This window comes from Plecotus auritus (genome assembly GCF_963455305.1).
Source record: "Plecotus auritus genome assembly, chromosome: 5".
Taxonomy (NCBI): domain Eukaryota; kingdom Metazoa; phylum Chordata; class Mammalia; order Chiroptera; family Vespertilionidae; genus Plecotus; species Plecotus auritus.
This window is the reverse complement of record NC_137776.1, coordinates 39,399,191-39,416,776: the sequence shown is the minus strand read 5'-3', so window position 1 is coordinate 39,416,776 and position 17,586 is coordinate 39,399,191. Positions and strand designations below refer to the sequence as shown.

The 17,586-nt window shown below is 40.2% G+C and overlaps 1 protein-coding gene across 2 annotated transcripts in view; it reads right to left on the bottom strand.

Moving 5' to 3' along the window:
• Positions 1-4,507: 4,507 nt before the first annotated feature.
• FRZB (frizzled related protein) overlaps positions 4,508-17,586 on the bottom strand; it is a 34,281-nt gene continuing 21,202 nt past the window's right edge. Inside the window, exons 3-6 of one of the 2 annotated variants that reach the window (XM_080671222.1) lie at positions 12,835-12,900; positions 9,697-9,901; positions 9,018-9,081; positions 4,508-5,720 (exon numbers count right to left, since the gene is read on the bottom strand). In XM_080671222.1, coding sequence (XP_080527348.1) covers positions 5,604-5,720; positions 9,018-9,081; positions 9,697-9,901; positions 12,835-12,900 — 452 coding nt within the window. In that variant the 3' untranslated portion in view covers positions 4,508-5,603. The remainder of the gene's footprint in view (positions 5,721-9,017; positions 9,082-9,696; positions 9,902-12,834; positions 12,901-17,586) is intronic. The other variant, XM_080671223.1, reaches the window with a different exon arrangement.

The window sequence follows — 17,586 nt, the reverse complement described above, 5'->3', positions numbered from 1 at the left end:
ACAAGTGCTGAAAAACTGAGGTAAGGAGGCACGGCGGGCGACTGGGAGCGCTGCTTTTTTCAACCCGAAGGGAGATAAGCTCCCAATTACTCCAAACTCCAGTTTCTGGGGAGACGCGGGGGACCCAAACTCTTACGGGGAGAAGCTGGGCTGTCTGCCATCGGGTTGGAAAGTGAGAGTGGCTTGCTCGCAGGGCTGCGCGCAGGAATAATTGTTTACTGCGCTGGGGCGCGAGATGCGTGGACGTGGTTGGAGACACAGAGCCGGCTTACTGGCAGCCATCGCTGTTTGCCATGCCCTAGCCTAGTCACGCCCTGAGATCCTGCCCTGCACAATCTACGAACCCACTCAAGCTCCAAGCAGCGGCTTTAGCATATGAATGGCCTGCCCTATCGCATCTTAACCTAGCAAACTTGCAGCCCGGGTCAGACAGCTCCAAAACCTCCAAACCTCAAGCAAAGAGGAGAAAACTGTAGTTCTCGCTGTAGCTCCTGCTGGGTGGCCTCAGACAGTAGCTGACCTGCACCCCATTGGAGATCCAGAAGCTAGTGTACCTAGTGGTCAGTGTGAGACACCAGATTTCAACTCCTCACATCCATAAGTGACACATTCAAGAGGCAGACTCAGTGAGCACCAAAGCCCCACTGAAACAAGTCCTGCCCCATAAGCGTGTCTCCAGAGCAGCAGTTCTTCCATTATAGACACAGCGGGTCCTCACAGCCAATTGGCCTAAAGGTCAATTCCTCCCAGTGTACCAACAGCAATCAAGGCTTAACTACACCAAGACTTTGCACTCAACCCACAAGGGGGTGTACCAAGAGCGTCCTCCTCAGGTGATTGGGGAGGCTGAGCTACTGGCCCCTATAGGTCACCTACCACACAAAGCCACTCCATCAACACAGGGAAGCAGCCAAAATGCAGAGACAAAGAAACATGACATGAATGAAAGAAATGGAGGAAAGCAAACTACTGGACGACATAGAGTTCAGAACCACATTTATAAGGTTACTCAAGAATCTTCTAAAAACCGCTGAGGAACTTAGTGAGACCTTTAAGGATCTTAATGAGAATGCCAAAAAAATGGAAAAGGACCAGTCAGAAATTAAGCATACACTGTCTGAAATAAAGAATATACAGAAATTCAACTGTAGATCAAAGGACCCCAAGAATCAAACCAAAGATCTGAAATATGAGGAAACAAAAAACACCCAATCAGAAAAACAAAAAGAAAAAATCCAAAAATATGAAGATAGTGTAAGGAGCCTCTGGGACAACTTTAAGCGTACCAACATCCAAATTTTTGGGGTGCCAGAAGAAGAGAGAGAGCAAAATATTGAAAACCTATTAGAAGAAATAATGACAGAAAACTTTCCCTACCTGGTGAAAGAAATAGACTTACAAGTCCAGGAAGCACACAGAACCCCATACAAGAGGAATCCAAAGAGGACCACACCAAGACACATCATAATTAAAATGCCAAGGGCAAAAGACAAAGAGAGAATCTTGAAAGCAGCAAGAGAAAAACGGTTAGTTACCTACAAGGGAGTACCCATACGACTGTCAGCTGATTTCTCAACAGAAACTATGCAGGCCAGAAGGGAGTGGCAAGAAATATTCAAAGTGATGAACAGCAAGAACCTATAACCAAGATTACTCTACCCAGCAAAGCTATCATTCAGAGTTGAAGGTCAGATAAAGAGCTTCACAGACAAGAAAAAGCTAAAGGAGTTCATCACCACCAAACCAGGATTACATGAAATGCTGAAGGGTGTTCTTTAAGAAGAGGAAGAAGAAGAAAAAGGTAAAGACAAAAATTATGAACAACAAAATGACTTCAAATACATACCTACCAACAAGTGAATCTAAAAATCAAGTGAATAAAAAAATCTGAAGAACAGAATGGACTGGTGAATATAATAGAATCAGGGACATAGAAAGGGTGTGGACTGACAATTCTCAGGGGGAAGGGGGTGTGAGGGGTGCGGGAAGAGATTGGACAAAAATCTTACACCTATGGATGAAGACAGTGGCATGGGGTGGGGTGGGGTGCGGAATCAGGTGGAGGGGAGCTATGGGGGAAAAAAAAAGAGGAACACCTGTAATAATCTGGACAATAAAGATTTATTTAAAAATAAATAAATAAATCTTTGATTTCATTATCTATAAAATAACAATATCTACATCACACTTTCAATGATTACATGAGTTAATACACATGCGAGTGTTTTCTATAGAGTTCTACTTACTCTTGAATACTATTACCCCAAAAGATATAATTATCAAAGGTATGACTATACTGTTTTTTTGTTAGTACAAGTAGTAACAATATTTAAAAATTCTATCAGATAAATTTCAGTAACAGTATTAGAAATATCTGCTTTACCTCATTTTAACTATGTTCTTGAATGCCTGTATTATTTAAATATTAAAATTCACCATCTAAATAAACACCAATCTTGAAATACTTGTTTTTTTCAGTCAGTTTCCTTGTTGAAAAATAATAGCAAATAATTTCCTGCAGAAGGCAATAAGTAGCACTATTTACTCACAGTGATTGTAATTTTTGTATTTGCCTTGTTAATGTATAACAGATGTGCAAAGCCATGGATTTGTCCCACCCCAACTCCAAATGCTGGTGCAACATATGGCACCGAATCAGATTACACCCTGTATGTGACACAGGAAAGTACTTATGTGTCCATGCAGAGTATCCAAGTCTGCTATGATTTTTATTAGATTATTCAGCATGTATCTAACATTTTGTTGTTATTTGGCTAGGAAGAGTCAAATCCTAAAGGGGAACATAATTTTCCAAAGAAATTTTAAATTAACTATAGATCTCAAGGTTACTTTCAAGGATGCATATATATTAAAATTCTAGTGGCTTTGAAAGTTGGTACCTGCCGGAAAAGCCTGTAGAGAAGACGAATGAGATGCATTTATTTTATATTATGACAATTACAGAGCAGAAAGGTTCTGCTAGATTAGAAATGTGAGCATCATGATAAAAATCATGTCATCTCCCAAAGGAGGCCTGCACATAACTTATTAATAAAGATATTGCAACTATCAAACTGTAAAATCAAATGTGCTTTACTTGGCTCTAAAATAATTGACAGAGCTTCATGTAGATGAGCAAGTCTTGCCTGTAAAGATCATTAAAACTGTAAGGAGGCAAAGAACAGACAAAAAACCCATTGCTGAATCTAAGAATCTGGTCCTCTTTTGCTTATACATATCATAATTGTATATGTATTGAGCATAAATTCTTTCAAAACTCTACACAAAAATTATCACATCCTCCCGCCCCACCCCACCCCACCCCCCCAAAAAAACTGCAGGGACTAGAAACTGACTTTTATTGTACAGCAAAATATGTAATCACATAAAATTCACCTTAATATGCTTTGGAAGAGTTAATGGCATTTTGTGGATTTGAGAAACCATTCCTTTCAGTCTCCTGCGGTCAGTTTTTGCCCTCCTTCCCATAGCGAACATGAAAAAGGCCTGGGTAAAACCGGCCATGCAGAAGCACCGCTTCCAGGCCCCCGTCCCTGTGGCTCAGGTTGCACGAATCTCCAGGTGAGAGATCCTGAGATGCAGTTAGTTCTTCCTTGTGGCACTTCACTTCTGCTCTGTGACACCACACTCGCCTTTTCAAAGCTACCACAGCAGCATCTAGAAAGAGATGACCCTGCCTTAGGCATCTGAGAATAAAGCCCAAAAGGCAGAAGGCAGAATTGTCTGAAAGCAGCCACAGGGCAGCACAAAGAACTGCAGTCCTCACGTAGGCAAAGGGGGGAACTTTCTTCTACGAGTGAGGGAAGTGTTGGGTGTGGGGTCTGTCAGAAGACTAGGATGTTCTATTACTTCTAAAGTAGAATTTAATGAGTTAACACTTCAGGAATAAATTTCATTCTTGCATGATTATCCTTGTATCTGTCAGAAGACAAGGATATTCTATGACTTCTAAAATAGAACTTAGATATTATTTACCATTTCAGGAATAAATTTCATTCTTGCATGATTGTCCTTGTAGAAGGAAACACAGCACCATTTTGCTTCAAAAGTGTTTTTTCAGCATATCATAGCTTAGAAATTTGGTTCTACTAATAGCAAACATAAAAATGGAAGGGAATGAGAATTTCCAAAAATTGGCACAGGCTCTAAAGAATCACACCAAAGGAAGTAAAAGCATCACTTGCTCCCCACCCTCCCACCCCCGCCCCCATGATCCTTGGGGATCGCACTGCAGTTTGGGTAATGAGAAAGTGTATTTGTTTCAAAAGTCAGAGTATTTGGTTCAAAAGTCAGAGTAGCCTCTCTCCTGAAAACCATAATTCCTTTTTTCCCCCCATTACCTTTTATTTTTATTTACTGAAGTGTTCTCCAACTTCTTGGTCAACTTTGACATTTTTTACTTGGCTGGGCAATCTTGAATTTCCTTTAGGTTACAAAATAGATTTGCCTATAGTATCCTCTTCTAATTGTTTTCAACTTTTTTTTTCATAATTCCTTTTATTAGACCTATTTACTGAGCATTAAGCAGCACAAATCCAAATGATAACGTACAGGCCAGTGTATTGGCCTGTAATTCAGTCCCACTGAGTGAGAGTGCGCAGACACACACAAGCCATGCACAATTTACCATCCTGCAAACTACAGCATTTTATAGAGCTACGTACCTTTTAAAAATAACACCCTGATGCACATACATACATACATTCTTTTCTCAGTCAATACAGCAAGTCATTTTTAAAAGAAGAAGAAAAAAGACTCACACCAATGGGCTTGTTTAAAACTAAGCAGAGCTATGCTGATAACAGCAGATGTCTAGTTGTAATTCACTTCCCTAATGCTGACGGATATATGTATTCATAAACAAATCAAATGAATTGCCAAGAGATAAATGCTACTGTTAACACCCCATCAGCTACTGGTTTCAGTTGTGCTTCTCAATCAAGCAAAATGTTCTTTCCCCAACTCCTCTAACTATTTATTTTGCTTCCTGCCAATCTTGCAAATAATTCATCTTGTGTGTCTTTTCCTCATAAATGCTTCCTGCAGCTTGATTGCTTCACCTATGCAGCATTTTATTTCAAACTGCTATTTTACCTTTGTAAACATGTAGGACTGTCTAAGCGTGAGAATGCCCAAAAGGCATGCAAAAATGAGGCTGTAATTAGATCAGCCGAGTATATTGTACAGCTTATTTAGCTCTCTCTCTTTGTATCCAATATTGCATTCCCAGTCTCGGCGCAGAGCAGTAAATTAACATTTACTCCAGCAAAGAGGCCCTGGTATCAACATGTTTAATTTATTATTATTGCAAAGAACAGTTTTCCCATGACTAGTGAAATAGAATACATATAATATATTTAAGGATCTGCACCCAGACCACAAAAAACGGGGGTGGGGAGGAGGAAAGAGAAAAGCAGAAAACAAAAGAGAAAATAGAAGTAATATCAGTTACCACATGAGTTTTGTGGTAAAAAAAAAAAAAAAAAATAGACTATGACGTGCAATAGTGCAATTTTCCTTTGCTAGTCCAGCAATGCAAGTCCTAAAGGAAGTCCACAAGTGTTCTTTCCGCATTTCAGGATTTAGTTGCGTGCCTGCCGGGGGTTAGAGTTCCTGCCGGACTTCTGACTCTGCGTGGAATCACTATGGCTAGAATCACTCTTATTCAGTCCAAGATGACGGAGCTTCATATCCCAGCGCTGTGAAATTTAAAACAGAAAAGTGGTCACATGCGCATGTTACCAGGGTTGTCATTTCTGATTCTGACAACTGAGTGAGACTGCAAAGTCAGGTCTCCAAAGCATTTTACCACTTTCCAAAAGTATAAGCTCTATGTCCCAGGGTAACAATGAAATTGATGCTATATGAACATAATTCTCAGATTTTAAAAAGCACAAACTTGGCTAGCTATACCAATAATGTTTTCATATCAAACCTTAAGCTTAAAATTTCCATGTCAGTAAATGGTGACACAAACCTCTGTTGCTACCTGTGAGGTTTCCTGAGATAACAAATACAAGTCTGGCCCTTCACAGGTGGTCAACAAATGGAAGATTTACACAGACCATTTGAAGGGAGAGCTATTTTTCATCTTCCTCTCTTATAACATAAGAGAACACATAGTCCTTTTAAATCCATGTGATTTGAGCAATGAAAGAAAAAGAAAATTTAGGTTGGGAATAGGGTCTCTTACAAATAGTTTTCTAAGTAATACCTACCAGGGGAATGAACAGCAGAGACAAGTTTCTGCCCTCATGCTCAGTTTTACAAAGCAGTCATTACCAACCTTTTTAATAACCACAAGCAAGTTTACTAATGTTTCAGATGAACAATGTAACAATGTTTACGTGGAATATAGTAAATTAAAAGGGAATTACATTATGAATATTATAAGCAGTAAAAAAGAATAAAGACTATAGCAATACTTCTCAATTTCAATGAATAGAGAAATAACCTGTAGATCTTGATCAATTGCAGATTCTCATTCAGTGGGCCTGCAAGGGGGCCCAAGATTTTCATATTTAACAAGCTCCCAGGTGATGCTAAAGTTGCTGGTCCAGGGACCACACTTAGAGTAGCGAGGAGTGAATATCAAACTCTAACCCCATCGGTTACCATGCAAAGTTTCTTAAACTTACTCCACCTCATTTTCATCATCAACCCATAGAAATTAATAATAGAATCTGCATATAAGACTGTTCTGAAGAGTAACAGATGAAAAATGTATAAAGTACTTAGTTCCTAATAAATTATCATTTTTCCATTACCAAAAGTAATTCATTTTAGACACTTTATTCCATAGTCTTACTGTTTTTCATATTAAAAGAACAGTCTGATTCTTAATTCTCCAAGGCAGGGCAAATATCTTAATTTGAACAACCTACTATAACAGAGACTTAAATAAACAACCATTTGCATGGAAAAACATAAGAAGACCTTTATTTAATTCTTGATCTAGCTACTGAAAGCAAAAAAAAAATCAGTTAAATGGGCAACTCTTATGTAACACACACACACACACACACACACACACACACAAATAGTGTCCTCCACAAAACTATTTTTCCCATCCTCAAATTGACTAGAAAACTAAAGATCTCAATTATTCTTTTTTATAATGAAAGATTATTTTTCCTCCCCCCCGCCAATAACTATTTAGCCCCTCTGCGCCCTCTAATAATTCTAATCAAAAGAGATTTTTCCAGCCCAGCTGGTGTGGTTCAGTGATTGAGCATTGACCTATGAACCAAGAGGTCACGGTTGATTCCTAATCAGGGTACATGTGCGGGCTCGATCTCCAGTGTGGGGCCTGTAGGAGACAGCCAATCAATAATTCTCTCTCATCATTAAAATTTCTCTCTCTCTCCCTCTCCCTTCCTCTCTGAAATCAATAAAAACATATATATATATATATTTTTTTTTAAAGAGGTTTTTCCACAATCAAGTTTACCAAGGACTTTAGTCCTAAGTAGCTACATATGAATTAAATTGTTGAGCATGTTTAAATCTAGACTAAGAATACAAATAATTTCACAATAATAACTCTGTGTGATCCCTTATAGAAAGCAATAGAAAATATGATTGCCTTACTAAGCAACAGGACAAACAAGCCATGCATCCTGGGTCTTCACATGATGGTAATTGTTTTGGTACCCAAAGAGAAGCCCTATTACATGCTTTGCAGCAGGGATGTTAAAAGCTCTTCCATCTGGTACAGGAATTTAGGACACATTCCTGTTCTGCATTAGCAAGCAGAAAACCAAAGTAAAAGGACAGTAGAGATTCCAAATACTGAAGAAGAGCCACTTCTTAATAAACACCAAACTAATTGAAAAGAGATACAAATAGAGACTTCTCACAAGTCTAAACTTGAAGTACATCTCACTTTTGACAAGAATGTGGGGGGGGGGGGGGCGTGTAGAGCTTACTGGAGGGCAGTTTCTCCCTGCAAAATAATGCCCTCTACATTTTTGTAGGTCACTTGAACTCGAATGTTTCTGCTGTGCCGAGTGCCAGATGCATAAGGCGAACTGCCCAGGAGTTTTTCAACTTACCCTGTAAATGTTTCCCAATCCTTCGAACTCACAGAAGGAAGAGGATGTATTATGTTTGGTACAATTTCCACTCTCCCCACCCACTCCACACACACACCACTTTCAATTATTTGCCCCTCTCTCTATATTCTCCCATGTTCTTTGACACTGATTTGCTTAGTATAGTAAGAAGAAATGGAACCTTCTATTTAAAAGGTAATTTACAGTGCTTTTTAAAAAATGCAACACTTCCAGAATTTAAGGTTCTCTGGCTCAAAAATAAAGCTACATGACTGCTCTAAGGAGCTTATATATACAGATGAATGTGGCTGCACCTTGTACACGGAAAATGGTGGCTATGCATCGAGACAATATTGGTAGTTTACTCATTCTTTCTCCTCTTTGGTGACTCACAGAACTGCAATTTGTTCAAGGAAGCAATATGCCCAGCTAAACAAAACTATGGTTCCCGGCCTCTTTGCAATTAAGGTTGGACATGAGCTCCAGTCGTATGTAAATGTTGCTAGATGAGGCACTTGGAAACTCCTCTTTACCTTTCTTTTCTTTCTTCCTAAAATGTGTGGTGCTGGAGGTGGGGCAGCTATCTTGTGACCTCCAGGTGAACATGCGTATGGAAGCAATACCCTTAACAATGGCAGAGCAGGGAGCTGGAAGGAACCTGGGGCTCCAAAGATAATGTGGAGTCACACTACCAGGACCGGACTAACTATAACTAGAATTCACATTGTGAGAAGCTAGGCAACTATAGTTCATTTCTCATACGCATACAGAGAGCTTCCTAAATGAAATCAATATTAAAGGCAAACTCAGTCCTTGGAATTTTAAATAGATATACATATATATCAGATTTTAATATTTCTCATGTAGTTGAGGGCACCCACTTCGTTTGTGACAAATGGCTGGTTTTCTGTGTATCACTTTAAACATAAAACAGAGGCTTACCTTAACTTTTTTACCCAGTCGATCCTTCCATTTTTCAGCAATAGAACCCTCCACCAACAGTAACCTGCATTTTTTAAAGCAAGCATGTTTGAAAATTAAAACATATTACTGAAAAATACAAGGAACAATTGCAAAGACTTACCTGTTTATTCTAGAATGACCACGTTTTAGAACAGTAATTTTTTTTAAATAGTAATTTCTTTTTAATCTTTATTATTAAAAGTACTACAGACATCCCCATTTTATCCCGGTTGAGACCTTCTACCCCTCACCTGCCCCTCCATCCCAGGTCTTTACCACAATATTGTCTGTGTCCATGGGGTATGCATATATGCATACAAGTTCTTTGGTTAATCTCTTCCCACCAACCCACCTGTCCCCACCTTCCCTCTGAGATTCTACAGTCTTACAACAGTAATTCTTAACCATTTGGGAGCCATGGACATCTTTAAGAACAAATGAAGTTATGACCCCTCTCCCCAGAAAAATGCACACCCACAAATTATACACATATACTCTGCCCAATACTTGCAATTGAGGGACCCAACTAAAAACTATCTGTAATCCCCTAGTAGGCAGACAGATCCCAGGGTCAGAACCCCGGAGTAAGATCTCTAGAGAAGCACAGTAGGATAGGAGAGGCAGAGAAATTGTTCTGCATCTTTAAGGAGCTAATTACCTGGAGCGCTCCTCATCTTCATAGCCCATGATGATATACTCCTCGTTAACATTAAGTGGAGGACACAGGCAGCCAGAGCTGGTGTAAAGGTTAACCGTGTCCCTTGGAATGTTCACCAGAGAAGACTTCAGGATCTCCTTCACCTCGACCACTGCAGTCACATCGTGGCACTTGGTCTTGACCTCTTTAACTTTGGCCCGAATGACTGGGTAAAAGACAATGAAGCTGATATGGTCATGTGATCCACAACAGGTGCCACATTTAAAAAAAAGACAAGTAGCCAAAACCGGTTTGGCTCAGTGGATAGAGCGTCAGCCTGCGGACTGAAAGGTCCCAGGTTCGATTCCGGTCAAGGGCATGTAACTTGGTTGCGGGCACATCCCCAGTGGGAGATGTGCAGGAGGCAGCTGGTCGATGTTTCTCTCTCATCGATGTTTCTGACTATATATCTATCACTCTTCCTTCCTCTCTGTAAAAAATCAATAAAATATATTTAAAAAAAAAAACAAAACAAGTAGACTCCTGTCTAGTCAGTTCTTCTCTACTTGATGCTCAATGAATGGAGAGGAAAAGTCAGCCAGATTTCTGTCCTAGATGTTAGTGAGTGACACACTACACAGCACACCTGTCCCCTTAATGTTCAGCCCTGATCCCCTTCCAATTAGTGTACAAATATAGTTGTGGGTATGTATTTCATTGAGAAAAATTCATCTATATAATCAAAGGTCAGGTCAATCTGATGTAATTTTCCTCAAAAATTTCATTTGGATGTGTGTCTGTGGGTGTCTGCAGTTTCCATTGCTGCCAATAGGAATTTAAACTTTATTAATCTCACTATATGTAAAGACCTAGTACTTAAATAAGCTTTGTTTTCTTGTCAGTATTCTTTTATCGGGTCTATTAATGGATTTTCTAAAGAATTTGGGGTCTCATTAGTGTTTTAAAGATGTCCTGTTCTACTGTGTTTCCAAACTGTTTCTGTGATCTTTTCACCTTCCTCACTTTAGCTCCGTTTACATTATACACCAGCTCCTTTCCCCTCTGTTTCAGTACAGCTTTTCTTTTATATGCTCCTGGAAGCATTCGACTTTTTTTTTTTTTTTTAGTAAAAACAGTCACCACTAGATCTTGCTTCCTCCATCCTCTTTGAAGTCAGACACTCCAACATTCCTTCCCCTCATGTGCTATGGAATACAGTCTAACATGTCAATTGCATTAATCTACCTCTCCCGATGGATATACTGACACCCAGTTTATCTCACAAGTGTTGGCTTCACTTCTCAATATAAAGACAAACTGCCTTAAAATAAATCAATTCAGTTGCAAAGTTGAAGTATTTGACTCATAATCTAGCAAGTACAGATCTGCTTCTTTTCTGTATTTCTCTTCTTTGGAGGGGCCAAATTCTTTAGATTCCTACTTGTGGCAAATGAGCTCTTTTTTTTTTTTTTTCCCTTAAAGGGGGGGTTTGAAAAAGCCTGTGAAGTAAAAAATGTCAATTTGTAGGAAGCCAATGGCTCTCTCTCAGGCACCCTCATTGCTCTAGTTCAGTGGTCGGCAAACTGCGGCTCTGTTGACTAATGAGTTTGCCAACCACTGTCTAGTTCAATATCCATGGATGTTATATGGAGAAAAATACGTGTCCAAATGAATCCACTTTTTAAAAGCCCCTTAAGCACATATCAGCAGATCACTTTCATCTGAGTCACCACAATATTTTAGAAGTTTTGGGACCCCCCCCCCAAAAAAAGGGAAAAAAGTAACCCATGAAAATTAGCCAACTAATAGCTGCATCCATGCCCCAACTCCATACAGAAACTTACCCAATATTCCACCAGTACAACGTGCGTACAATAGAAATTAAGTTACTAATTCTAAAAAATTTAGGACAAAAACCTCATTTTTACTTCACAGGTATTTTAATTTTCAGAGAACTGGGTGTCTCAAATATGAGAACTTAGAGCAAACAAAATACAACTGCCCCTGCGTGGTGTGACTTGTGAGCAAAGGAATCAGTGTTCTATTCTGTATTTTAACAAAAGATAAGATTTCCCTTTTGGAAATGTCATTTTGGAGAATCAGATGATAAATTCACAACCCAGCCAGCAGACATTTTTGGGACCCTGGTTTATGTGAATGTGCTTCGCAGCATCCATCAACTCTTAGAGATTAGTGAACTGTGCAAACGTTCTCAAACTAAGGATTTATTTACGCATGTGGCTACTATTTTCATTAGAAATTTTTAGCACACATACCCTCTCCAAAATAAATATCTCTCTGCAAGACTTACTTTATTATTCAGTAATTTTGTGAAAGCTCAAGAAATTTTACCTGAACTAATTCTGGATGAAGCAGAGGTTTTGTCTGAGTTATCAATTGCTCCCACCCCTACTTTGTTTTCTCAATAGACCCATAGATATTTATGAATATCAATATATTTGAGGATTTTAATTATTTTTTCAGAGGTTTTTTTTTTTTTTTTTGCTGCTGCTATTTAATCATTGGAGTGCCTGCCTTCCCCAAAGAAGCTCTAAGTAAGAACCAGACAAGCGAAAATCCTTAAACTGTAGGCAACCTGGTTATTATTGTTTGGTTATGAGAAACTATCTTTTCTCCATTGATTGTGATCTGCACCCCATTTTATATGATAGCATTCTTTCAGCTTCCTTGTTGAAAATATTCTCTTTCCATCACTTGCAACCACTAGTATTTTGACTTTCAACAAAAATAATAGCAGCACTGTGAAAGCTGGATAAAGTAAAAACTAAGTAAAGTAAAATAAATACAAACTCAACTGAACTTAAAGCACCTCTCATGCCCAATCCTCCTCAGGCTCTTGAGGGGAGAGTCCCTCCCACCTAGTTTGAGATGTATCTCTATACTTGGTTACATGATTCTATGATACAGCACTGCTACCTGATATGCTTCAAAATCAATGATTTGTTAAGAATTTTGCCCACATCAGACATTTTAATTATTTGGGACAGGTATGCTCTCAAAAATTGTCCTTATTTATTTGCTTTTAAGTCTTATACTTGAACTGCTCTACTAAGTTACACACACACACACACACACACACACACACACACACACTTCTTTACATAGCAGTTTATAGATCAACCATGAAGTTATCCTTACCATAGTTGTAATTGTTTCGGAAATAGGTCTTCTGTGTAGCTCTAATAGGCTTACATTTGCAGCGTTCTGAAAAATATAACATTTTCTCTGTAAACAAAATTTCAACATTAGCTTTATCTATTCACACTTTTTTGGTTGGTTAGATTCAATTTGGCGGCGATAAGGCTCTTTAGAGATTCTATGTGTCTGATCTCTTTGTATGGAATTATATTCATCTTCATTCTCTCTGCATAGACTTTTTTTTTTTTCAGTAACAGTAGACTCAGAAGTTCCTACTCTCTAACAAATTACCCAAATCCTGAGGAAACACTTTCACCACCATGCATGAGGAGAACATGACCCCTGAATCCTGAAAGAGGATGCTTCGTGCTTATGAAAGTAGAATCGATGCCTAGTGAGAGGCAACTTTCTTCTTATGCTCAGGTAACTGGTTTACCCCTCAGAATACCTCTGCATTCATATACGCCTTTCAGGTTACACAGCACTCCTCCAAATCTTAGTTCCTGGACCTAAAAGCTACTCAATGAGATAAGCAGGTATTATTACAACCAAGTGCACTTTGTGAGGTTTTTAAGAAGAGAGGCTTAGCCCCTTCATAGGCAGGATACCCGCTGTTTAACTCAATGGCATCTTTATGTTTAGTGGAGGAAATTACTACATGCATATTTTGAAATGAGAAGCTTCATGTTTTTTAAATATCGGGTGAGTAGTGACCAGGACACATTTTATATGTAATATAGGTGTATGTCATAGAAGTTCTAATTATCTCAAAATGTTTCATATATAGGACAAATCATTTAACATTTTGGAAATGTACTACTATATTGTTTACAGATTACTTAGCTGAAAAATATATCATATGTGCATCGTAACATGGTAGGTTGTTAGTCATTAAAGTCAATAGAAGAATAGAAAATAATACACAATTATTTTAGAAAACATTTTAGTTTGTGTAAGGGTTTTTTTAAAAAATAGTGCTCCAGAGAAAGCTTCATTAAAAATGAAATGGTATGTGTTTCTTCCATTTTGACACAGAAAAAAAAAAAAGATGAAGAACACATGAATCACAGTAGGAAGCCAACAAAAATATTTTGTTTAAAAAGTGTTTTATGTTAGCATTGAGACTAATAAAAGGCAGAAGCTTTTGTTATGTATTCAAATCAAAATAAATTTTAATTTCAGTCAAACCTACAGATAACATGTTTTAAAGTACCCCAGTCCCAAGGAGAGTAGAACCTTTATCACTTTTTAGATTCTGGAACTAATCACCTCAACTGGGAACAGGTGCTGTTTTGCAAAGCAATAGTGGCAACAACTGTTGTTCTCGCCCACAGGAGAGGTGAGAACTTTCTCACTGCTGTGCAGAGCACTTCCCCTGTTCGGCAGATAATTTTTCACACACAATTTGTGCAGAATAAATATTTCAAGAAAATAAATAATGGGTAATATTGGTGTTAGTTGCTATTTTAAAGAATAATAGCTTTCTTATTAGCAAAACATTACATTCCCATTAAAAGAAAACAGAAAGTTATCTAATTCTACTGTATGACTTTATTTTGTACAGAAATGTTAAACATTTTTTAAGGAAAGATGTTGTTGAGATGAGACTATTTCTGTAGATTTACAAATTATCCTCACCCATATATACTAGTAGGTAAGGGCATGTGCTTTTCTGTCATTTAAAAATAGATATCTAACGCCAGGACCAGTGTGACTCAGTGGTTGAACTTTGACCTATGAACTAGGAGGTCACAGTTTGATTCCAGGTCAGAGCATATTCCTGGGTTGCGGGCTCAATCCCCAGGAGGGGGCATGAAGGAGGCAGCCGATCAATGATTCTCTCTCATCATGGATGTTTCTATCCCTTTCTTCCTCTCGCTTCCTTTCTGAAATCAATAAAAACATATTTTAAAAAATAAAAACAGATATCTATCAAAAATAATGCATGTAGATAAATAACTACACATTTGTAATTCTTCAGAAATTTTCACATCTATATATATAAAAGCCTAAGTGACTGTTCGACCGGTAGCTATGACACGCACTGACCACCAGGGGGCAGACGCTCAACACACAGGCATGGAAACATGGAACAGACTGATGAATCTCAGAGGGAAGAGGGGAGGGAAGAGAAAGGGAAGAGATTAACCAAATATCTTATATGCATACTAGAGGCCCGGTGCATGAATCCGTGCACCAGTGGGGTCCCTAGGCCTGGCCTGCGGGGATCGGGCTGAAACCAGCAGTCCAACATCCTCCAAGGGGTCCCAGATTGTGAGAGGGAACAGGCCAGGCCGAGGGACCCCACCAGTGCACAAATCCGTGCACCGGGCCTCTAGTGCTCTAATAAAATAAAAAAACTCTTGGCAAAAATATAGTCACTGGACTGAGTCTAATATGTCATTACCATATAACTTTGCTTGAAGCACAAACAAATAGATTTCATAAAACTTCCCAGAGATTTTTCAAAAATTGTATCATAAAGTGATTTAGGAAGATTTCAAGTAAGTACTTACATAACTGTATATACACAACTACATATACATAGCTAGACCATTTCCTATCTAATGTGCAATTATATTCTTGGGACAAAATTTTGTTCATCCTCAATGCACTTATTTCTGATGGCCTCAGAAGTGGCAATGCCATACCATATACGTGGCCCTTTCCATGCTCCGATTCCTAGCTCTTCTATAAGCAATTATCTGTCTAGTTCAGTGGTCGGCAAACTGCAGCTCTGTTGACTAATGAGTTTGCCGACCACTGGGATAGGGGCTTAATCACAAGGAACAACAACAGCCTGTAATTATTGGAATCGAGAGTCTAGGTCAGTGGTCAGCAAACTCATTAGTCAACAGAGTGGCAACACATGTGGCTTGTGAGCCGCAGTTTGCCGACCACTGGTCTAGTTGAAGTAACTAGTAGCTCAATAAAATAACAGGGTAATAAAAGGAGAGGAATTTTATATCTACGAAGTTCAAATGTGCAAGAAGTTCCTTTCACTTATTTATGCTAACTCACCCAAACATATTCATGAAAGTGTGTCTTAGAGCAATAGATCTGGAGGATTATCCTTTTCCTAATGTTTACTCACATCTACAAATACACTGAGTGGCCAGATTATTATGATCTCTGAATGCATAATAATCTGGCCACTCAGTGTATATATATCCTATCTAATAAAAGAGTAATATGCAAATTGACCATATCTCAGCTACACCCACAAGCCACGCCCACCAGCCAATCAGGAGCGAGTATGCAAATTAACCCAACCAAGATGGCTATGGCCACGGAGCGAGCAGGAGGCTTGGGTTTCCCCGGCAATGGAGGAAGCCAAGCTTCCCCACACTCTCTGGCAGGCCCTGGACTCCACTCAAGGCTACAAAGTTTCAATTATAGAAGATAAATAAATCCCAACAAAAATGGCTGTGGCCACGGAGTGAGCAGGAGGCTTGGGTTTCCCCGGCGATGGAGGAAGCCAAGCTTTCCGCCCACCCTGGCCTTTGCTCAAGGCTACAAAGTTTCAATTATAAAAGATAAATAAATCCCAACAAAAATGGCTGCAGCCACAGAGCGAACAGGAGGCTTGGGTTTCCCCGGCAATGGAGGAAGCCAAGTTCCTGGCCTGCCCTGGCCTCCACTGAAGGCTACAAAGTTTCAATTATAGAAGATAAATAAATCCCAGATACCAGGGCCTCTGCTTGGGTCACTGGGGGGGATGGGGTGGGCGGCCTGCAAACCACCACAGGCCCCTCACCCAGGCCACCCCACACCCCAAGGGAACCCCCACCCTGATCCAGGACACCCTTCAGGGCAAACCAGCCAGCCCCCACCCATGCACCAGGCCTCTATCCTATCTAATAAAAGAGTAATATGCAGATTGACCATCACTCCAACACACAAGGTGGCTGCCCCCATGTGGTCAAAGATGGCTGCCCCCATGTGGACACAAGATGGCCACCACAAGATGGCCAGCAGGGGAGGGCAGTTGGGAGGAATCAGGCCAGCAGGGGAGGGCAGTTGGGGGCGATCAAGCCTGCAGGGGAGGGCAGTTAGGGGTGACCAGGCCGGCAGAGGAGGGAAGTTGGGGATGACCGGGCCTGCAGGGAAGGGCAGTTGGGGGGGACCCAGGCCTGCAGGGGAGAGCAGTTGGTGGGGGGGAGACCAGGCCTGCAGGGGAGGGCAGTTAGGGGCAATCAGGCTGGCAGGAGAGTGGTTAGGGGGTGATCAGGCTGTCAGGGGAGTGGTTAGGGGCTGATCAGGCTGGCAGGCAGAAGCGGTGAGGGGCAATCAGGAAGGCAGGCAGGCGAGCAGTTGGGAGTCAGCAGTCCTGGAATATGAGAGGGATGTCCGACTGCCCGTTTAGGCCCGATCCTAGTAGGATCGGGCCTAAACGGGCAGTCGGACATCCCTCGAGGGTCCCAGATTGGAGAGGGTGCAGGCTGGGCTGAGGGACATACCCCCTGTTCACGAATTTCGTGCACCGGGCCTCTAGTGTGTGTGTGTGTGTATATATATATATATATATATATATATATATACACATATATATATATGTGTGTGTGTGTGTGTGTGTGTGTGTGTGTGTGTGTATTAGAGGCCCAGTGCATGAATTCGTGCATGGGTGGGGTCCGGCCAGCCTGGCCAAGGGGAGGGGACATGGGCGGTTGGCCAGCCTGCCTGCTGGTCAAACTCCTGGTCAAGGGGACAATTTGCATATTAGCCTCAGATATACACTGAGTGGCCAGATTA